This window comes from Alligator sinensis, unplaced genomic scaffold (genome assembly GCF_000455745.1).
Source record: "Alligator sinensis unplaced genomic scaffold, ASM45574v1 scaffold1092_1, whole genome shotgun sequence".
In the NCBI taxonomy this organism is placed as follows: Eukaryota; Metazoa; Chordata; order Crocodylia; family Alligatoridae; genus Alligator; species Alligator sinensis.
Genome location: NW_005842252.1, coordinates 82,419 through 105,322, shown reverse-complemented (window position 1 = coordinate 105,322; position 22,904 = coordinate 82,419). Strand labels below are relative to the sequence as shown.

At 42.7% G+C, this 22,904-nt stretch overlaps 1 protein-coding gene and 1 long non-coding RNA gene across 6 annotated transcripts in view; one reads left to right on the top strand and one right to left on the bottom strand.

The window, feature by feature from the left end:
* Positions 1 to 13,502, top strand: part of LOC102388865 — an 18,583-nt gene extending 5,081 nt beyond the window's left edge. Inside the window, exons 3-4 of one of the 5 annotated variants that reach the window (XR_003094990.1) lie at positions 4,174 to 4,211; positions 11,322 to 13,502. This is a non-coding gene — a long non-coding RNA (uncharacterized LOC102388865). Of the gene's footprint in view, positions 1 to 4,168; positions 4,212 to 8,493; positions 8,946 to 11,321 lie in introns of those variants that run through there. The other 4 variants (XR_324312.2, XR_003094991.1, XR_001358337.2 and 1 more) reach the window with 4 other exon arrangements.
* The window catches only part of CSGALNACT1 (chondroitin sulfate N-acetylgalactosaminyltransferase 1), a 105,836-nt gene that overhangs the window by 33,063 nt on the left and 49,869 nt on the right, over positions 1 to 22,904 (bottom strand). The window contains 3 exon segments of the mRNA XM_006027559.3: positions 1 to 656; positions 10,592 to 10,680; positions 17,044 to 17,127. The exon segment at positions 1 to 656 is cut by the window's left edge and continues 1 nt beyond it. Coding sequence (XP_006027621.1) covers positions 1 to 359 — 359 coding nt within the window. The 5' untranslated portion in view covers positions 360 to 656; positions 10,592 to 10,680; positions 17,044 to 17,127.

Sequence of the window (22,904 nt, the reverse complement as noted above, 5' to 3'; positions counted from 1 at the left end):
GCCAGCAGATCAGTCTGGGTTTTCTCGGGGTTGCTGCGATCCAGCCCCACACCCAGTGAGTCAGTGTAATGGTCCTGCACATTCTTCAGCTGCTCGCTCCGCTCCTGGAGCTCATCTTTCAGCTGTGCGATTTGCTTCTTCAGGCTGTTGATATAATTGCGGTGCTGCTCTTCTCGCTCCTGCAGCATAGCCTGGTAACCCTCCTTGCCTGTGGGGCTGTTGGCCCAAGGGAATGCCAGCTGTTCATCATCTCCTTTTGGTGTACAGGCCAACATGTAGACAAGGGATACAGCACAGCAGACAGCAACAAGCAGGCCAACCAACCGAGGGAGCCATGCAGTCAACCCTCGCCGAAACATCGTCTCTCAGGGAACTACCTAGAGTATGTCAGGACCTACATCACTTTGTATGTCCAAGTGCAGCAGCTCCTGTGCTTGAAGTCATCTTAAATAGATGCATGTGTGCACACAAGTTGGTTTACCACCTTCGTCCTAACATGCATGTCTTCATTGGATATTGGGCAGAGTCTTGCGCACTCTTGACGGTACAAAAAGCTGAACTATGAAGCAGAAGCAGTGAGCCAAGTGATACCTGCCACTCCTGTTTATAACTCCCATTGTAACCTGATCAGCTCGTGCCTGTTTGCAGAGAGTGACCTGAAAGACATATGACAAAGACCAGTTACACAAACACACACACACTACAAAATCTGGTCAGTGGTTTTGGAGACAAGGGTTTCAAGGCTTTGTGCACATGTAGTGGCATTTGCTGTTGTCCCTTTCAGGCCTGTCTAAAGCAGCTCAGAATGTTGTAAAGTACTTCCACTTTGGATAGTGCTAAAGCTGAGAGAACACAAGGCCCTCATCCAGGAAACCCTATACGTATATGCTTAGCTTTGAACACATGAATGGTCCCATTGATTATGAACAGCTGACCTGAGCTTAGAACCCTACTTCCATACATCCACAGCAGTCAGCTCATAGCTAGATCTCCAAAACAGCAGAGTGCCATATTTTCCAGAGAGCTTAGCTCTCATGTACCAACCTAATTATGATGTTTAAAAAGGCATGGCACCCAGCAGTTCCCACTGAGATTCTTACAGGAAAGTTTCCCAAGACTAGAGCAAGCTGGGCGTTAAGCTCTTGAAAATCTAGTCCCATCTGAGGATGTCTTTTGAATGCCAATCCCTGTAACAGGTCTTCATGACAAGTTGCATGTTGTATTTGTAACTGGAGGGCAATAAGCAGATCTGGGTGGAATTTTCACAAGTGCCCATGCAATGTAGTCCCATTGAAAGTCAACAGGTGTTTTGCTTGTAACCAACTTCATTTCTTTCAGTACACCCATGCCATATAGCTAATGATGCCCCAGCATTTTCATTCTAAGCCCTTGCTTTCAGTTGCTGATAATTTTAAGAAACTTCCACCACTTCAACATACATTGTGATGTTTTCCATGCCTGGTCTCTTTCTAAGGCTGAAAAATATAGGTTTGAGCCAGTGGCATAACTAGGACAGGGGACTAGGGCAGCAGGCTGGAGCACCAACTTTGGGGACAGGGGAAAGAAAAAACTAGCTGCTGCTGCAGCCACTTGATCATGACTGTGATCCTGGCAGCAGTGGCAACTAGAAGTCATCATCTCCCCTGTGTGTGGTGTCTGCTTCAGGAACCTGGTTGTGTTCTTACGCTCTGGTTTGAGCAAAATGGTTCGGTCATTTTTGAAAACAAGAAAAGTGAAACACAAACACATGTGTGCACGTCTATTGTTATGGTTAAAAAAATATTGTGAATTCTTATAACAGGCAGAGTAAGTCAGAAATAGGAACTGATAAGAACTGTAGAAAAGATGTGTCTTTCAGTGTTTCTCTAAGACCAGTTTTTTAATTTGAAAATGGAAGTGCAAGCAGGAGTGAGATAGATAGATATATAGATATATATAGATATATAAATTTAAACAGCAGGACTTCTTAACAGCAGACAGAGAGTGAAGAAATGTTCCTTGTTCTGCCACAGAACTGCTGTGTGGTCATGGGCACATCACTTCTCTTTGTACCTCTAGTCCCCCTTCCATTTACTGTCAGTCTTGCCTAAACATAGAATAAAACTCTTTGGAATAGAGGCTCTCTCTTACAAAGTATCTGTTAGATGCCTTTCATAATGAAAATACAAGCCCAAGTCAGACCCACAGACAGAATAATAATCTATCACTCAAAGTTTTGAATCAAAGTTGTTTTGCATTATGCACAGCTGATTTACAAATCAAGGGACTGATGCCATTGGAAATACTATGTGCAGGGTTCAGTCCCTGTGGCTAAAACTGTTCTGAGAGCTTCACATAGCATTTTCAATCACGTGACTTTCAAGGCTAGTTTCATTTTTGCTAATTTGATAGTGTCTAAAGAAAGCTGTCCCTGTTCATATATATATATATCTTTGGTGAGGGGGAGCAGGGGGAAGTCTTTGAACTGCTCAGTGTTGATCTTCCTGAGCTCCTTTTGAAGTAACTCTATCATCAATTGCATCAGAAGTAAAGTTAGGCCAGTGCTGAGCTGTATTAAAAATTCCACTCTGAATCTGCATTGTTAAACTCTTGAAGATTATGAAATCAAAGTGAGCCTTAATACCACTCCCTTGTGTATATGTGTTCTGATAGAGCCTTTGATTATAAGTAGCTGGATCAGTCTTCCTATTTATCCCACCCTCCCTTCAGTAGGTGGGCTGAAGTGGTGAAGGTGTCTCACTACAGCTCCAGAGGCAGGAGTTTCAGCCTTTGTTTGGATTCACTCCAAGGGCTGGCCTCAAGTAACTGTAAATGGGTTTGGAGTCATTCAGGCTGAGGACATCATTCCTTTGTGTGCTTTTGGCTAAACGAACTGGCACATCTAAACCTTTCTAGCCCACAAAGCCACCTGGGCTTAGATAAATATATTTTCTCTGTGAGAACTGCTCTCCTCTCAGGGCCATTTCTATGTCTTTGTTCAAAGCCCACTGAATTCCCTGAGACTCCTCATATGAACTTCCACAGGCTTCTGGATGTCCGTCTCTCTAATGTGGTCCCTGGTACTCAATACTGCAGCAGCTCTCTGCTGAAGTGGCAGGACCTTTAATGTTGATTAATATCTTAGCAGCCTGTGATGGCACTAAGAATGAGGGTTTGTTTAGGGAGGAGGAGTTGAGGGGGCTAGGGAAGGCTATAAAAATCCAGCCTCACTTTTTCAAAGTGACACTGAACTGCTGCTAAAATATTTATAATATTCCCCAGAAAAAGCCAGTGGTTTCAATGGAGAATTGTTGCAGTAGAAAAAAATATTCAGAGCAGCAGGAAGAGAGGGATGAGAAGGGAGCTTGCAGTTCAAAAGTGTCGTTGCCTTTACTCAATAACCTCTTCTCAAGGCTGCCTTACCCAGCTAGTCTTCAACTGGCCATAATCATCTTGTTTAATTGCCTTCTCTTCACCTCCCCTGAAAATGCACGTACTGTTCTCAGTGCTGCCAGGATCATAACACCTCTTCAGTGTTTTCACATTTGCCAACTGCCTACATCGTCAATCTGCCTTTTATACTGTGAAAGGCTGTTGCATAGATGCCTCTTATGGATGCCCCATGAAAGCTGGTCCCCTGAAATGCAACGGAGCTTTTCAAGACATGGAAATTAATCTAGAACGTAGCTGGCAACCGGACTGCAAGAAGGCAGTGTAGTGTATAGTGAGATGAGATCAGGAAGTGGTAGGATGTCCTATAGAAAACACTGCTGTGTATATATGCTTCACTTCACACAATTAGTCCATTGACTGCATTAGCAGAGGCTGAACATAACTGAAAGGAGTAGTTGTGCCAGCAGAGTAAAACTTGAAATTGCAACTCAATGGCTTAAATAAATACAGTTTTATTTCTGAAAACAGCATTAGGCTCAGACTTTGGTTAAAGATCTGACCTTCAGAGATGAGCACGTGTGTGTGTGTGTGTGTGTGTGTGTGTGTGTGTGTGTGTGTGTGTGTGTGTGTGTGTGTGTGTGTGTGTGTGTGCGTGCGTGCTTGTGTATGCTGGTTTAGGGTTACCTTGTTTTCCTCATCCCCCTTGCTTTCTAATTGTTAGTTTCATTTGTCTATCCTTCTCCAAATACACCTCAACGACACTGAATAATCTGAACTACTTCATTCTTTGAACCAGCACAGCAATAACAAGAGAAAAATGGATGCTGCAGGAATTCCAGGTACTTACGCGGTATCATAACAGCTGGGGGTGGATCAGCAAGTGAGTGCTTGTGGCTGTGATTTCTTGCCTACAACATGTCACATGCAACAGCTTCCTTCACTAGCTCAGCTGCTAGAAAAGCCCCACTAAATTGGTTTAGGGTGACAAACTTTATGCTTTGATACATTGCTTATGTAGCTTGCTTCTGTCTGATGTAGCCATGGAAAGTGCAATGCCTCGCTCACTGCCTCTGTAGCAGGATGCTGTGGACTTGTTTCAGAAAAGACAGGACTTTGGGCCATGAATCCTCTCATGTGCTCCAGAAAAGAAAATCTGCTCATTACTTGTCCCCAGCACCCGCTCTAGAGCCCTCAGTCTCTAACAGGTCTAAAAGCAGACACTAGAGGGTGAATCTGGAGCAGCCCCATGAACAATTTTCCACTTCTGAAGTAGACTTGAGGAGCAGGGCATACTCTGTCTCAGACTTCCTAAGACCAGCTGCTGACAGGGTATAGATAAGTCCTATCTTATGGGCCATAACCCTTGGGCTTAGAGCAGGCTATGTGGACCAGCTGGTGGCTTCTGGGTGCTCTCCAGGAAGTGAGGTTAGTAACAGATTATGAAATGTGCTGAATCTCCACCTAGGGAAACATATTGCTTACCCAAAATACAACTGCTATGCTTAAGGAAACAACAAAGGAACTCAGAGGAACCATCCTGGGTTAATGGGAGCAGCAATATCCCCAGTCCATGATGGCACACACACTTGGCCAGTAAGAACACATAGGGATGTTAGTATTGATGCTCCTGCCTTTTGCATGTGGACATATGTAAGAAATAGACAAAAAATATATGTAAGAAACATTTAAGAGAAGCTGGTTACACAATACCCCTACGGTCCAGATTTCTTTCCAGGTGCCACCATTGAATGATTCCTTCTGTGCTAGCAGTACTTTTAGCATGGACGACTGGTGCCTCCCGAGTTTGGGGGGGCACCAGATCACCGACAGTGGGGAGGGTCCCCCAGCGACCGATCGCCAGCCAGGGATGGGGGGGAGTCCCCCAGCTGTTGATTGCCAAGCCAGCCACGAAACCAGAGGTACACTTCCGGTTTCACAGCTGGCACTTCCAGGGGGTGCATGGCCGATCTCAGGAGCTGCACGTGCACCCGCATGCACCCACTGCACATTGCCAATGTTTTCTAGCATATGGTTAGTGGTTAGCAAAGACTACCAAATGCTGTAGCACAGACACCTCAGTGCTCAGGGCGCAAATGCTAGCCAACTTGGAGAAGGCAAGGCCTGATACAGTGGGTCTACAGATCCAGTGATGGGGTAGCACAAAGGGCATCTAAAGCAGAAACAGGGATAAGGTTTCTTGAAAACCACTGAATTCTGGTGAAAGGCAAGGGGTCTGCTGTAAGCTATGGCAGGAGACATTTGAATCCATTTATGGGTCTCTCACATCAGACTCTGGCAGGGACACAAGTTTTTTGAATGGATGTGGTCAGGTAGCCCCTATGTCCTGAAGAGAGTCTTGCTCTAATGGGTTTCTGATATGGAGCTTTCCACAAAAGGTTTTAAATGCAGCACAAAGTCACAGAACTTAGGCATGGAGAGGATATGTAAAATGATCTAGCTGAGCATGCTATACTCCTCAGAGCCTCAAAAATCACTTTTGTGTCTTCTCAGTCTTACCTTGCCCTCCCCTGTATTCACAGATTTAGTGAAGGGCCCACCTGGGCCATGTGCAGTAAAGTGCTGCTCACCTAGAACTGGGCCAGTAAATATGACTGGGCCTTGGGCCAGTGACTCAGGACGGGTATCTTGGGGAAGCACATCTACTGAATTCTACTAGAAATGAATTTCCTGTGCTGTGACTTATCTGGATCAACCCTTGCAATAGAAGTGTAACTTTCATGTCCCATGAGTCCTTCTACTGGCTCATGGGCTAGGGATAGATATTACACATAACCTGGCTTAAGTGATCAAAGACTGGTTTAAATATTTAACAGAACAGATGTTCTGTTCTGCGTCTAACACAGGAGGTATGTAGTCCCACTAAGGGAGATGCCTTACTTGACTTGGTGCTGGCCACAGGAAAGGACTTGGTGGGGGATCTACAGGTACAAGGTAACCTAGGGGATAGTGACCACCAGTTGATAGGATTCACTATCTGGCGTAAAGTGGGAAAGACAACTAGTAGGGCAGTAGTGCTAGCCTTCCAGAAGGCCAACTTCAATGAGCTCAGGAAATTGGTTAGGGTGGGACTGGTCCCTTCTACCAGGTCCCTTCCAACCCTAGGGATCTATAAAATCTATGAAATCTATGTTTGGTGCAAATTAAACCCGTTTGAAAATGGCTGAAACAGTGTGAGATAAGCCTGGTTGAATGTAGTATCAGACTTAACTGATTTGGCTCAAACTGGTTTATGCAATGTCTGTCCCAGACCCTTTGCTGGTTTAAGTTAAACCAGACTCCCCCAGCATCCTGGCATGCTGCCTGGGCTGGGCTCTCTGCTCCACAACAGAGCTGGCCCCTCCACTCTGCTCCCTGGCTGGAGCTCTGGCAGAGACTGCAGGCATCTGCCTGGCTGCCCCCTGCTCCCCCGCCCCTCCCCTCACCACTTCCTGCTAAGTAGTGATTCCCCCATCCCCTCTGCCTTACACAGACACCTTTCAGCATTAGCTAGCAAACTACATGCTGGCTACGGGTCCTGTGGCAGACAGGACAAAGGCAGAATCAACAGGTAGCTGGTAATGTCCCTCTGTTGTTTTCTTAATGGGGTGATAAACACTGTGTTATCAATTTCCTGCTGGAGGGGTCAGCGGGGGGGGGGGAACCCCTCCCTAATCAGAGCGTCCTGCCAGGGCCTGGCCACATGCCCCTCAGCTCAGTACCGTAGAAGGGAAGTGGGGGCTGCTCTAGCATCCCCCAGCTTCTAGTCTGAGCCACTGCAGGCATGTGCCTGCATTTTTGGGATATCTGAGTGGTTACAAACTGATTCAGCCTAGCCAGGTTAGACTAACCTGCAAAGATTGAATCAATTCAGGCTCAGGGTTTTTGAATCTCTGTCTCTAGCCATGAAGTTTAGACATTTTATCTGAATTGCTCACTTTAGAGTATTGTTCTTGTTCTTTTCTTTCGGGCAAGATAGCAAAATCCTTACACACTTTGCTGAGCTGTTGCATAATGTGTTGTGCCACTGAGATCACTGCTGTGAGTAATTACTAATCAGCTGGAGTAAGAGCTCACCATCTGGCCCTCCATGAGTGAGGCTCAGTGTGCAGCACTTAGATCCATTCAATTCAGAATTAAACATATTCCATCTACTCCTGCTTAGACATGTAGGGCCATAGCCTCAGCTATTGTAAATAAAAGTGGCTCCATTGATTGGCACTATGGTGATTTGTACCAGCTGATCTGTGTTATCCTATACACAAGAACTGAAATCTCTATTTTTCCATAAGCTGCCATAAAAATGCCTGCGTTTCACAGCACTCGGTATTTAATTGCACTAAGTAGCATTAGTCTATTTGTAGCAGGAAGCATTAATGCAACACCACCAATTGCGTGGTAGTCAATGGAAATGTGGATGTTCTATATCAATTTTAATAACTTATTGATGCAGGGACATTTTTGCTTTTACTGCATTCTGTCAGCCTAAGTCAGAAGAACGTTGTTTAAAACCAATTTACTGGGTGTTTTCCATATTCTTTAATGGACTCTGTCTGCCATTCTCAGAGTTGGGTGCCACTGTGCTCTAAATATAGGTTCAGATTATGTTGCGCTTACACACAATGATTAAAACCTTACGCTGTGAATCATCCCACCAAAATCAGCGGGTGCATTTGTGGTGTAAGGCACTATTCAAAGCAAGAAAGGGTGGTGAAATCTGGGTCACAGTTTGTACCAGAGGAAATATGGGTAATCCATTCCAATCACTACCGCTTTCCAGCATCTGGACTTATAAAAGTATCTAAAAGCTACAAGGCATTTGTCTCTGGAGGTTAAAAAAATTTAGCAAGCCATGTACTAGGCTGTAAATACCAAAGTCAGGAATCAGAGAAATAAAAACAAAGTGTGAGCTGGATGCTGTACCCTCGGCTTCTTGGTGGGGAGGGCAGCAAAGTGTGAGTGAAGAGCTCTTGTACCTATGAAAGAGAGGGTGGTAGGAACCACAGTTTGGCAGCATGGTCCTGTTGTCATTAAAGGGCAGAGGGCATCTTCCACACAAAAAACATAGGGATGAGGCTGTGTGGGGTGGAAATCAGTTGAAGCTTTGTTGCTTTTCCTCTACAGCACACAGATCTCCCAGTGAAAATGTGTGTGGTGCTCACAGGTGACTTGAAGACTCGGAGCAAACAGAAGATGCATGAGATGTCCCTCCAAAGAAAGAGGCTGGGTGTTGTCTGATTCTGTATGATCTTGTCAGCAGATATACTGGCTGTATGAGCCATAACCCCACTCCCTATGCCTGTACAATGGCAGATTCCTTTCTCCTACAATCCTGCCAATGGCAAGTCTCAATTTGGGGGGCATGGCATAGGTTCCTCTTTCTTTACACCATGAGCTCTCTGTGGCCAGGATCACTTTTTCTTCCATGTGTGCAATGCCTGGCACTAAGGGGCCCAGATGAGCTTCCCTAGGCATTTCCACAACACAAATAATAGCATATCTAGATTAAAGTAGCATGGTGGCTTATGTTATCCCTCCAAAGCTGTCAAGTCCACCGAAAGGGAAGCATTGTCAATGAAACTATATCTATTCCACAAAAGATATGATGACATGTGAAACCTTCTCTGACACAGGGGCAGGGGAGTATGGACTCACAGCATCTGTGATACAGAGACTTGTTAAATATTTTAACAGGTTTGGTGATGCCATCCATACAGTAGCTGCAGCCTCGTCACAACTCAGCGCTGGGTGGCTGTGTTACTGCTGCAAGTAACTGCTGCCAGTCTCTTGCTTTAGCTCACAGAACCTGTTGAGATCCTTTCAAAAAGGCTTGGGATAACAGCAGCTATGATTAATTTATGTGTGGGCGTGTGAAATATCTCTACCAATGAGCAGCTCATATCAGAATCTCTAAGTAAGAGCTTTGTAAGACCATAGCTGTGTCTTCCTCCCTCCTCCCTTACACACACACAAGCTAATTTTACTCACACAAAACTCAAAAGGTCTAACACCGAAAAAGGTCCTGATCCTTTGAGTGTCTGGCGTTTTGCGTAAACTTTTAAAATCTCCTAACCTACTGCAGAGGTCCTATGTACAACCCTAATATTTAAAATGTTAAGGGCTAGATTCTGGTACTTCTTGGTCATGGTGAACAGCACTTTGCTCTCCTAATTTCAGTGGGGCAGTTTGTGGAGGAAAGCACTATTCAGCATGAGTAATGAGACTGGAATCTGGTGTAACAGGAGGAAAAAGCAGAAAATACCTCCACTGGGTGTGAGAAACCTTCCCAGGCTTCTCCTTGCTGACTGATCATAGAGAGTAATAATCCTTGAAGAGAATCCTGTCTGTCTTGTCTGATTTATCTAAATTGTCTGTCCAAAGGTGAGGGATAAGAATTTGAACAGAAGGGAAATAAAGAAGAAATCCCACTGATAAATTTACTGGACCCTCACTCTTCTCCTGCAGATACCCTTTATAGAAAGATTCCTCATACAAAGCTTTTCTGTATCAACCTGCTTATTAATGGTCTCAACATCACTTCACCTTCTTGAACTAGTTCCCATGAAATGGCTCCTGTTTGTCTTCATTACAAAGCAAACACTGGTGCAGAGGCAGTTGGCTAGATCCTTAGCTGGTGTAAACCAGCACAACTCCACTGATGTCACTGAACTACAGATTTACACTGACTGAGGGATCATATCACTTGCCCTTCTGCATTAGCTATAAAAGTCCCACATGCATGTTTGAAACTATAGAATAAGAGTTTTAGTTTAGATAACATGAATACATAGCCTAGACTTCTTGTCATAAAATGCAAAAAAAGAAATAGCTTCCACATTTTTAACTGCTTTCCCAGTCATTCCAGGCCTTTTTTTTGTCTGACTCAAAGCAATAACATAAATAAATCTGTTTTCTATCACCAATTTGTTTTTCAGAGACATTTGTTCCTGCTAGCAAATTGCTCTATTTGCAAAGCAGTAGAACATGTTAAACAAGGTGCACAAAGTTATTATAAAGACCTATGCATAAGAATATTGATCTCTTAGTACCATGCAGCCAATAGATACTACTAATCATCTGCACAACTAAAACTCTGCCATGCATGGTTAGGAATTAACTCAGCACCTAAATGCAGGTGCAGGATTATTATGAAAATAAATTATCCAGAACCAAAATATAATATACTACATAGTATGCTTTTGGAGAAAAGGTAGGAACTTACTGCTTAAAATCTTCTTGCTCTTTTAATCTTGGGTTCCAGATTTCTTCACCAATAGAAAATCTCATAATTATGTGTTGCCCTCTGTAACCCTAAAGAGAGAGAGAAGCCTGTTGTTACATATGTGTGTTAAAATGCTCTGTAACTGACTCCTCCCACAGAAAGACAATTACATTGTTCTCTTCCTCTAAGCAAAAGTTATAGTGGAGTCTCTCTCAAATAAGTTGTAATAAATATTTAAATGTGGTGAAACCCCACAAGAGTATCATTAGCCATGGAAATATTATTGCAGGTTTTTGTTCCACTGATGGAATATGGAAGTAAAAGGTACTGGTTTTAAATTTAGCATAATGCTTTCTAATTCTGAGAGAGAGTCAGTGTAGAAAACGTTTTGTTTTCGTACACCAGTATGCTTTATATGCTTGAGCTACAAATGTAATTGGTTTCCCATTAGTGAGATAGGTCTGTAACTTTATCTAGACTGCATTGTCCGCTGCGTAGTTGAAGATCAGCTGATAGTTCTGAGGCCATGAGAGCACTGTGGTCAAAGTGTACATTTAGATGCAGGCCAAATCGTTATTAAAGCAATTCTCTGCCACGCTGCACAGCAGCAGAGAACAAGAGGCAATTTGAAAGTGTGCTGCCCATTATGGGTGACCTTCAGTAAACAAGTGGCAGCTATATTAAATATCAAAGCCATGTTTCGCACTCATTGTTATTATTTCTCTTACAGAACTGCCACCTCACATGTGATTATTGAAGAAGACAATCCCTACTCCAAAAGAGCATATAATCAGGGTAGATATTTGTTTATAGCTTTTGCTCCATCCAGATAAACCAGCGTTGGAATGCTGTAAGCTAAATAAGTCTTAAAGTCAAGAATAAGTTTACCCTCCCCACCCCAAATAAATAAACCCAAAACATTTCTGGGTACAAGACTTAAACTCTAGCTGGAATCTACCAAACTTAAGGAGTCCCATTTTGCTTCTGGGTGTCATACCTGGTCCCACCTGTCTCCCTCCTACACACCAATAATTTCAACACATCTGTTACTTCACAAAATGAGCTATTATTTGATCTTAATGACATGCCAAAACAACTCCTCCCACACCAGAACACTTTTGTTAGTAAAAGAATCAGCTGTTTTCCACCCATCAACCCACAAACAATTGGATAATTTACCCTGCCTTCTCCCTGATTTTAGAATAACTACCTCTCAACATCTGTACTAGTCAGGATGAATTGTTTTTTCTGACACCTGTGCTTTCACCCTTCATTCACACTAGCTCTGCTAAACTCTCTGAAATTCAGTGCCCTCGACATATGCATCCCACAGGTCTCAACACAGTTTTTAGTCCTGCTGTTCCTGGGAGACTTCCAATAGGTAAATGTCATAAGATACCTCCAGAGGAACTCTGGAAGCCGAGGGTCAAATTTCCACTACTCTCTGGGAAACCCCCATAATTTGTCAAGGGGTGTTCCCAGGACTCACCTGGCACTTGCATCATTTCTACGGTATGTCTGCAACACAAAACACTAATCAAACTACAAAAGTGAGGGTTCACTCAGCTTTCTCCCTATAGTAAGCTGCAAGCAGCTGAAACCCAATATGGCTCCCTGAGCCACAAAGAGAAGTTGAAACCTACTGAATCCTCAGTTTCCAGAGATAGGTCTTTTAGCTTAAACAGTAAATATTTTTGTTTTAAGATCCAGAGATGTTATGTTCAATCCCTGTTGTCAACAAACACAATCTTGCATACAATTTGTGAACAGGCTTTTCAGGAAGCTTCAGCCACTTCATTCATTCTCTTTTTGCCATACAGTGTGTGAAATCGCATATTCTACCCAACCCCAAGGCAAAGATCCATACAACATAGAACAAGTGGGTATGGTTTCCTCTGAGGTGCCATGCTTCATATAATGCCCATTTCTGACAAACAACCTCATGCATGCAGCTCTGAGATACAGGCTGTTCCAAAATTGTTCTGAGCCATTATTTATCATGTTACTTTTCACAATCTGTATTTTGACTGACCTGGAATTTAGCTAAATAGTTATGCTGGATGTGTTCCAAGTAAATTAATAAACCCTCCTTTGCTGCCAATTCTAGCAATGAGCACTTTGCTGAGCTGCTGCAGTTTGAGATGTCTGATTGCCATCTATCTTGGAAAACTGCAGAGTCAATCCCTTTGATTTGATTTCATCTGGGGATCAATACACAGGTGCCATCTCAACTTCATGCACTTGCCAAAAAGGGGGAACTTAAATCCAAGGCCAATGAACCTTCCGCAAATGGGAGGGCAATGGTATTCTTATTGCAATGGCAGCTGTGACTCTAAACTGACCAAAAATTCTGCATTTTAGAGATGACTTTTGTCATTAGCAAACAGCATGTGCCCATCTTGTAGGCTGTTCTTGTTCCATTAAAGAACAATACATTGTTACTTACTTCCTTTTGGAACCTAAATCAGGTATTCCTCCTTTACAAAGCTAAACCAGGTTTAAGAACAAAGCCAGCTACATAGGTGTTTCACATTATGTGGATGGTCATTGTGGACAGAGCTGGGATATAGATGTTTTAAAAACAACAAAAATCTTTGTGCTTCTAATGGTTAAGCTTTTGGGCATATTTTTGGGCATATTTTTACTCTAGTTTTCAATGAGATGGGGTATCTCTACCGTGCAAATAGGACATGCACACCCGTTGTCCTTTTATTGCCTCTGACAAATATTCTGTAGTTTTGTTCTACTCTATTCTCCTCTACAACTTGATTCCACATAGGAAAAGGCCAGGTGAACTCTCTCAAGGACAGGAATGACTTCCTCTTTAAGACTGAGGTGTGTTGGTAAATCAGGACTGTCACCAATGGAAGAACCTAAAACCCATGTGGGGAAACTGTTTGTTATTCATAGTACGTCCTCAATATATGTCTTTATGGTGTGTAGTTTTTATACTAATAAATTAGAATTATTACTAAAATTGCATGCACTGAGTCAGTGAGTTTTATGCCAGCTCTAGGGATCCTGCCAACTCCACATTATCTGGTCTTTAAGGGTCTGTGTCAGAACATAGATAAAATCTGGAATCCTAGACATACCTCTAAGGCCAGGGCTTGTGCCCTGATTCACTAAAGTACTTATGCATGCATATAATTTTAATTAGGGAATATTTCCCTGAACTTCAATGCCTTTTGTGGTAGAGGACAAGCTACTCAAATATAGGACTATTATATATCACAGCCTTTCTCCACACTTGGATGAACAAGGTACGTATGAAAATGCATTTCATAAGCTAAGCCCCAAAACAGGAAAAACTAACTACTGCAGTGTGCTGTGGGGAATGTCACAAACATGTGCTACTGTTTTATTTATAGTTGGTTTAGATAAGTATCAGATGACAATCAATTATGTGCCATCATATCAGTATTTCAGCTGGAGTGGCAAAAAAAAAAGAGCTATGAAAGGCAAGTGCCTTGAAAAATGCTGTTATGTCTTTTTGCTTTATTGCTTAGCTTAGCTTTAAAAATCCTGTTTGAAAACACTCCATGAAGAGCCATGAGAAAAGTTACGATGGTGGTACTGGGCTGGGTTCTCCAGGCCTTTTAAACTGGCTGAAGATTTTTTTCCAAAAAATTCCCACTGTGTTGTGAGAAGCTCTGCCATGGCAAGGCTGGCACATGCAGTTAAGGAGTCTCCTGTGCCATCTGCCTCCCCACTCTGTTCTCACTGTATGCAGGAGCGGCAGTACTGAGGAGACACATGGCATAATGGAGCTTTGTGCCCTGCCTGAGTTAGAGAAGACTGCCCGTTACTCTAGTTTCCACTTGGGCTAGGCAGTTTGGCATCAAGGAGCTGCAGCTGGCTACCTAAGTTTACCACTGTCCACTGCATAGAGTGAAGAACTGAAATGGAAAAATGTAGAGAGCGCCTGTCAAACACACTGTTAATTCTAAAGCCAGGAGTACCCAGAGCTAAATAGCAAGGAATGCAGCCGGGATAAAAGAAGAATAACTCTATCTCTGGGTATGAGGCAAATAGCATTTTTCAAGAAAGGGCTAGGTAGGCCCTGATGGGTCTAAAGGTTAGTTACAACTGAAATTACCAAATCAACCAATTCTCATTCTTCTGGCCATGAGCTAATCGTACCCCAAAATCGGGAGGTAATTTCCCTGTTTTGCAATATTGACACAGATTGCACAAGTGTTCACCCTCCTGTCAAATATCTGGAACTTGCGGTTGTCAAAGTTCAGGCCCCAGGGTCTGTGGCTGCCATGCCATTTTGGTATGTCAGTATTGACTAAGGGGAGGAAGAGGACAATCTATGCTAACTGCAGCATCCTCATTCCTTTGATAGATTTCCCCTGGCTATGAAATCACAAACCACGCTGGTCCACTGCTCCATGTTTAATTTGTGGATAAGTTTGTCACTATTCTGGGTAGTTCAAAAAAGATTACAACAATAAATCTTGAGCAAAGCCTTTAAAAACTCTGATTTTTAGGAAGCCTCCGTTACTTTAGCTCAATAGTTTTTTTCTTTAGGGTTCTAATTCCCAGAGATCTGGTTAACTTCTGTAGTCTTTTTCTAAGGCTCACCTAACAATTAAATCTTGTCTTTAACACTTTCATGGCAATGTGGAACCAAGCAACCTCTTCCTAGCAGTTGCAGAAAGTAAAAGGTAAACCACAGGGGTTGCTGAAGTACTTTTCTCAGGCAAGGTTAGCATAGAGCAAAAAGGAAAGGCCTCTGCATTCAAGACTCTACAGTTTGTCCTTTTCATTTGTTGATTCAAAAGGTATTCTTGTTTTTACATAAATACAGGAACCTGTTCCTTCAAATACACATGACTACACTACAAAGATAAAGGAAATATTTTACTGCTAACTTTCAAGAAGGAACATGATTAGGGAGTAAAGATTTCAGAAGTATTTAAATAAGGAGTAGAACTACTCATAATTGGAATTTCCATACCACAAGAAATCCCTGCATTTTAAATGCATTTTTGTTCTGAATTAAGATGACAACAAACAAACAAAAGCTAATACATCCTGCAAAACATTTTCTTTTAATAAAAAGGTCAGTTTGAATCAACTGGACTTTTTTGCTTCATTAAAATGGATATATTTCATCTTTATTTGCTGGAATGTTACCATTTGTATTACACAACACATTTGAAACTGAAAGTTGATTTTAAGTGAAGATACAGCCTCATCTTCTCTTTAGCTAAAATGGAATGTTTCAAGCTCACTGAAACACTTTGTTTTGGCTTTTTTCCCCAAAATGAAATCTCGTCAAACTATGTGTCTCTCCATGAAAAATACAAATTTTGGGAGAAATGGCATATTTCCAATGGAGAGCATTTTTGACCACCTCCAGTTAGCAGCCAAAATCCCATTATTAGAAATGACTCAGACAGGGAAGAGTTTAAGTATCTTTGAAAGTCAATGGGATTTCGACTCCTAAGTAACTATGTCACATCTGAAATGGGATTTAAGCTCCTAAGAAACTTATGTGCTTTTGAAAATGTTATCACAGATCAAATATATATAACGTACTATGCTAATCCTGGCCATTGCTTTGCGTTCCCTGGACTGGTAGTGCCCTTGTTCCTCCTGCTCTCGTCCTGTGCCCATTGTAGGTTTGTAGTAAAGATACCAAGTTTCTTATGGAATGTAAGATAGTGGCTGGGGTGTGGATGGGTGGGAAACCAGTGGACGTTCTTGTGGACCCATTTGGGTAGCTGTTTATTACACAGCTTCCTGTGGGCTCAGGAGAATGGACTCAAAAGCCCACATGGTCCCTTGCCATGCAATGGTCCCAATCTATAATCACATAAATGACTTACATTTTAGCTGAGTACCAAGAATTTGCAATTCCCTAACTTACTGTCATCTGTCAGTCTCCAGACTACAAAAAAAAATCTAATAACTGCAGTTTTCACAATGAATTTTAAAAAGCTGCTGAAATTGTCAGTTATTCAGTGGGGAAACTGTATTAAACCTCAGTAGTTCACCCGGATGTCACCTTGCTTCACTAATCCAGACCTCCTTCCTCAAAGAAAAAAGGCCAATTTCCTTCTTCCAGTAATGACTGGAATGTATTTTTACCATGTGAAAGAGGACAAGTACATTCTGCCATCAAGTCCACATTTCCTGAAAGGTTTCTATGAGTGAAGCATCTTACAACTTTAAATTATGAACAGAAGTGGATGCATAAGCAATACATTGCAAACACACACTCAAAAACCAAGCCAAAGTGCCATGGGATTTATAATTCCACTATAAGAGAACTGGCTTGGTTCAATTTAGCAATGCAGCCTCAAAGTGGACACAAATCCAACTTTTTTAGGACACTTATCCTTCTAAAAGAGCCAGTTTCCTGGAATAAAATTCATATGCTTAATATTTCCAAAATTAAAACATATAGGGGAAAAAGCATAAAAATAAGTACTACCTACCGGAATTGTTGAAGGAAAGAGATTTCTTTATAAGGTGGAGCATCGTGCTTGCAAGTCTTTGTTTCTGTTCATATGGAAACCTGCCTGCAAATGACAGCATGTTTTTTATTTAACGAGGATTGGCTAGAATGTGTGCTGGCACGGCTGTGTAAGCGAACGGAGTCAGAAAAGAAGTGATTGCCACTATGCCAAAATAGATGTTTTCCCTTCTTTAATACAGTTTTTCTGCAGCATATAAAATGATACCATTTCCAAAGCAAACTCATGACAGCTTAAGTCAGAAAAAAACCCAGCTAAATAGCTGCTCCCTTTTCAACTCTGTTCAAGAATGAATCTGTTCTTTGGTCTGCCTGCTTTTTAAACTACCAGCAAAAACTATGACCTTATTCTATGGCCTGTAAAAAAACACATATTCTCATATTTGTATTCATTCTCAGGAGGGTGCTTGCTAGGGCTGTGCTGCATTTTATTGATTACAAGGACAACCATTTAGAGCTCTTCCTTGCATTTGTGAGCACTTATTCCTGCAGTTAGTCCCATTAGTTTCAGTAGCACTGCCTGAATAACTGCTCAGCTAATAAGTAAATGTGAATAAGGGTGAGTAAGGGCTCCACAGTCTGGATCCTAGATTTTATCAATGTGTCAGTATTTCTGAGGGTATCATTGTGGCGAACAGAGGGAAGAGCTGTATTATTTGTTATGGTGATATGTACCTCAGTTTACCTGTTTGATGGTATTCTACCTACCCAAAGCTGTTGGGAAGAGCAAGCAGAGAATGAAATAATGACCAAAGATGACCATAGAGAAAATACTTCAAGGATCCTTAAGAGAACAGTGAGAATGCTATTTATTGGAAAGCACCTATGAGCCTAGCTGAAGCCAGGCTTACAGGCTTATTTTTCCCGGACTGGGGGCTTAAGATCAAAAGGATACTGAACATTAAAAAATCCTGCCTAAACAGGAGGGGGGAGGGCTAGTGGTCAGCAGCTGCTTGGAGACAGATGCTATGGAAGAAGAAATGAAACAACAGCATGCAGCCAGCCCAGAAGTAGGAACGGAAAAGGTATAGATAAGGCTGGGGCTTGTAGGCCTTTTGCCTTTGAACCCCTTTCTTTGCCTGCTGCATACCTCTGTGTAAATAAAACCCACTTTGCTTTGAAAGACCCATTTTATGTCAATCAGCCACAGGTCTAAAGCGAATTTTCTTGCAGGGACCAAACTCAGCTGGATCTGCTTGTAGAGCCATAAAGGCAAAACAAGGGATCTGCCTGAATCTATGGACAGGTGCTATATTTGAAGCAAGGATGCAGATGTACATGCCTGATGAGTAGTTGGAAAAAAGTTTTTTTGCAAGCTTTCGGGCGTAATCACCCTTCTTTCTTTCATTGCTCATGCCTGGCCTCACAGACCCACTTACCTGTCTCACAGACCCCTGCCCTTGTTTATTTACTTTGTTGCTATACATACTTGTTAAAAAGATCATGAACTAAACTGTACAGGCAGGCCATAAGCCCAGACCTTCAGGCCAACCTGTAGGGTCTTTACTGCCTCCCATTTGTAACCCTCCCCAGAATAAATGTTTCGAAAAGTCAAAAAGCTTTTCTTTCTTTCCTTCTTTCTTCTGAAAACTTGCAAAAAAATGTTTTCCGACTACTTAGTTGGTCTAATAAAAGATATCACATCTACCCAAAGAACCTTGTGCGCCTGTGTCCTTAGACCAACACGGCTACAACCAAAACCCCAGCATGCCTGATAAAGCTCTTAAAAATGGATGATCCACTTTAAAAATGACCCTTGAGAAAACAGGAGCATCTCTGAAGCATTTCACTGTGAAACATTTAATGTAATGTTTGCATACTGCCCCAAAGAGTGGTTGATTGGCTGGACCCCACCCTTGAGAGAGGTGAAGGAAGCCAAGCCTGTCAGCTAAGGGGTGTCACAAAGGAATCACATGGACCATTGAAGTGCAGCTTCCCCTCATCCTGTAACCATGACAAATGTGGGAGACATAAAAGGAACTGTTCTTGGCAACCTGGGATGATACAGAAATTCAGGTAGTGATTCATCTGCTGGCTGTCTTGTCTCTCATAGTAGATACTATTTGCTTTAGGGAAGGGTGGAAGAAATCTTGGAGCAGACAATTACAAAATAATTTGTCTGTATGGAAGATTTCTTCCTAACCCATCTCAGTTAGGCGTTATTCCCTGGAGAATAATATTCTGTATCCCTTCTAATATCAATAAGTAAATACATAAATAATCCAAGCCAAAGTTGTCCCTTCCAGTGCGATGGTAGATATTCCATTTTTATTTAAAATCCTCTTGTAAATGTTTCCCAGGACCACCCCTAGCACCTAGATAGAATATTTGCCATCCTCTGCCCCTCCAGCATAGCCTCAAAATTGAAACAAGTGTCTACAGGCAACCCCCACATAGCGCTCTTAATTGGTTCCTGAAAAACTGAACATTAAGTGAAACCAGAAGTATTTGACGACCCAAGATGGTGACTGCAATTATTTTTCATGACCCAAGATGGTGACCGCAAGCGTTATACTTGCTGAGCGCTAAGTGAAATCAGGTATCAATTTAAAATGAGCATTATAGTGAAATAGCACTAAGCAAAACAGTGTTAAGCAGGGGTTGCCTGTATTTTTATTAGCAGCTCAACTATTTCAGCCTAAAGCTCCCACAGAACTCATGGTTTCTATCATCTGCTCCTATTGGCTTGTAATTTTTTCCAATTTATCTCTGTTCTAGCACCTTTTAATTTTTTTTATTCTTAAATTACACTCTAAACGCTGAGATGGCAGGCGCAATAGAATACCCTTTCTTAAAAGAGAGAAGGGGAGGGAGAAATGTGCAAACCAACAAATAATCACGAAACTTGGACAATCACATCCAGTGTATTGAGAGCACATAACTCTTCCTCATGTTGCTAGATCTTTCTGAGAAGCATGTAAATAGATGTCTATCCTACCTTTATTACATTAAAGTTAAGTCCATGGTGAAACATTAGTGCCAATACACCAGGCGGGTAAATTTGCTTTATCCATCCTTGCCAAGCCAATAGTGGAAGAGTCTGACTAGAACATCCCTTAAGCTTCTTTATGGGCTAACCATACCTTTAGTTCAGTTGTCCAGAAAAAAACAGACAAGGCAGATGGATAAAAATATATAAGCAGTACATGGACTATGTACACAATGTCCTCCTCACTCCACAATCTCACCAGCCAGAGTATTTAAGCCAGTGAGAAGTGCAGCAATTTAGTGCTGTGACAGGCCATCAGTAAATGACTACCCAGGAGCAAAAAGGAAGTGGGGGTAAATGGTGATACCAAAGATTCTCAATGAGTCACAGTGCTTCCTAGGACTACTCCTGTGGTAATGTAACTTATACATGGTCCCTTGTGTTGATATGTGCCTGATATCAAGATGTAGCTCGGAGGTGCAACTGAAAGCAGCACCAGCTGCATTATATGCAATATTCCAGCAACTATAAGCAACACTTTTGTTCAGGAAATAGCTTACTTAAACTGAAATAATAATGATAAAAGGTAAAAATAGGAAGGCCGAGGGAAGAGAAGATTAAAGAGATAGAAGTTCTTCACCCACTTGATTTTTTGTATCTATGTCCTAACCCTTAAAATTAGTTATCATTTATAATCAATTCCACGCATAAAGTAATATTCAAATTAGACAGTAATCTAAGCTAGCAAGCTTGCTAGCTGAAGAGTCATACATTTATCCATTATCACAGGGCTAAAAATAGAAACCTTCTGAGAAGTTGTTAGAATGGCACTATATGGCATATTCCAGTAAAAGCAAGCTTTGGATAAAAGAGCAAAATGGTAAGGCTCTAAAGACAGCAGATGCTTAATTAACATGAGCCTATCCTGGTATGTGTAGTGGGCCAAATTGTGCCAGTCTTACCCACAATCCATAACTCAATACTCTGTAAGTACCCTCATGGTCTGGATCCATGATGCTGCTGTAATCTGACTTTGCACTGGCATAAACAAGGACCAGACATACAATGTAAATCCCTACACTGAGGACATATCTACACATGCAAATAAACCAGGAGCAAATTATTCTTGAGTAAACTCCCCCAGGCACGTGTGTACATATGCAGGGATGCAGGAGAAGATTTGCTGCCCCCAGTACAGACTGCTCTCACTCTTAGCATCCCTGCAACCGGCCCCTGCAGCAGCCAGGGGGAGCTCTTGGCTCCCCTGGGTGCTAGCCCAGGGGCTAGGAGACAGCTGTCTCCTGGAGGGTGCTGGGACATTGCTCCCTGTTGTCGGGGCAAGCTCCACCACCAGAACCCAGGTGGACACAACATCCCCCTACCCCAGCAGCAGGGAGCTCCCAGCCCCTCCTCCACGATTGTGGGGCCCGGGATGGGAGAAACTTATCTCCCAGCCTGAGCCCTACAGTCACAGGAACCAGGCTGGAAGATCCTTCTCTCCCAAGCCAGCTCCACAGTCACGGGGCTAGCACTGGGAGATCCCCAGCCCCCCGACCACATGGCTCAGGCTGAGAAATTAGCATTTCCCAGCAGCCCTGGCCCTGCAATCATAAAGCAGGGCCTGGGAGCTCCCTGCTGCTGTGGCAGGAGGACATTGTCCCCAACTGCGCTCCAGTGGCAGAGCCTGCTCCAACAGCAGGCAGTTCCCAGGGGCAGGGAGCAATCTCCTACCCGCTGTTGCCCAGCTGACCAGGAGCACATTTGCTCCCAGTCAGGCATCTACATGAGAGCTACTGTGCACTAAGTAATCTTAAGTAAATATGCTACTTGCATTTGCAGGTAGCAAATTTCTTCACAATTAGAGCCAATTACTGCACAGTAAGCATCTACACGTAGATGCTTACTGTGCAGTAATTAGCTCTGTCTCAGATGGCCGGAGCCGACTTGAGGTGATATATTAATTGCTCAGTCGTTTGGGCGGGCTGGTGAATGGAGGGGCAGACAAAACGCATTGGTTGCAAAAAGCTTTACTTACGCTGCTAGTAGTCACGACACAGGTGGTCCGGTCGCTTAAACAACTACACGAGTTGCTCCAGCTGGCAAGGCTCAGGCCAGCGAATCCGTACACAAGTCAGGCCGGCAGGGAAAAGGGTACGTCGAAGGATTGCGCTCGGCGATGGGGAGAAGAATCGATAGGTGATCAGGCTATCGATCAGCTCAGCCACAAGTCAGGAATCTTCAAAGGCACTCTGCAGCGTGCTCAAAGTTCTCCGACTTGGGCGGAAGTTGCACAGAATTTTATACGGCTAGCAAGCCAATCACTAACCGCCACGTAGGAATAATTTAGAACTGGCCAATAGTGGGACACAAATTTGCATGCAAATGGTGGGAACTCTCTTGCACTGGGGTTTTCTGTTGCAGCAGAAAACTTTTGCTGTGCACAGAGACTCTCATGTGGCGGGAAAATTCCATCGTGCCGAGGCACTAAAATCATTGGGTTGTGACATGCCCCCTTGCCGACGGCACAACTGGAATTTTAGACACATGAGTACGTTATAAGGGATTATCGTTTCAGGATTCACTGGCCTTACGGAGCTTAAGCAACCAACAATATATATATATACAAATAAACAATTTTACAGACCGGTCTTTTTAACAAACTATAAAACACAATAACTTAAACATATAACAATAACTATTGGTCATCATCTGATTGGAGAACATCTATTTGGGACTCCCCTCGTTTATTAGTCAGTGAAATACGGTTCATAGTGAAATAGTCACCGCGAGACGACTGTCTTCTCCCATAACAGACAATGCCAATTAAAATACTTCCAGGTATTAGAAAGATAGTCCCACCCACTGCACTACCGATGATGGTACCCCAATTGCGT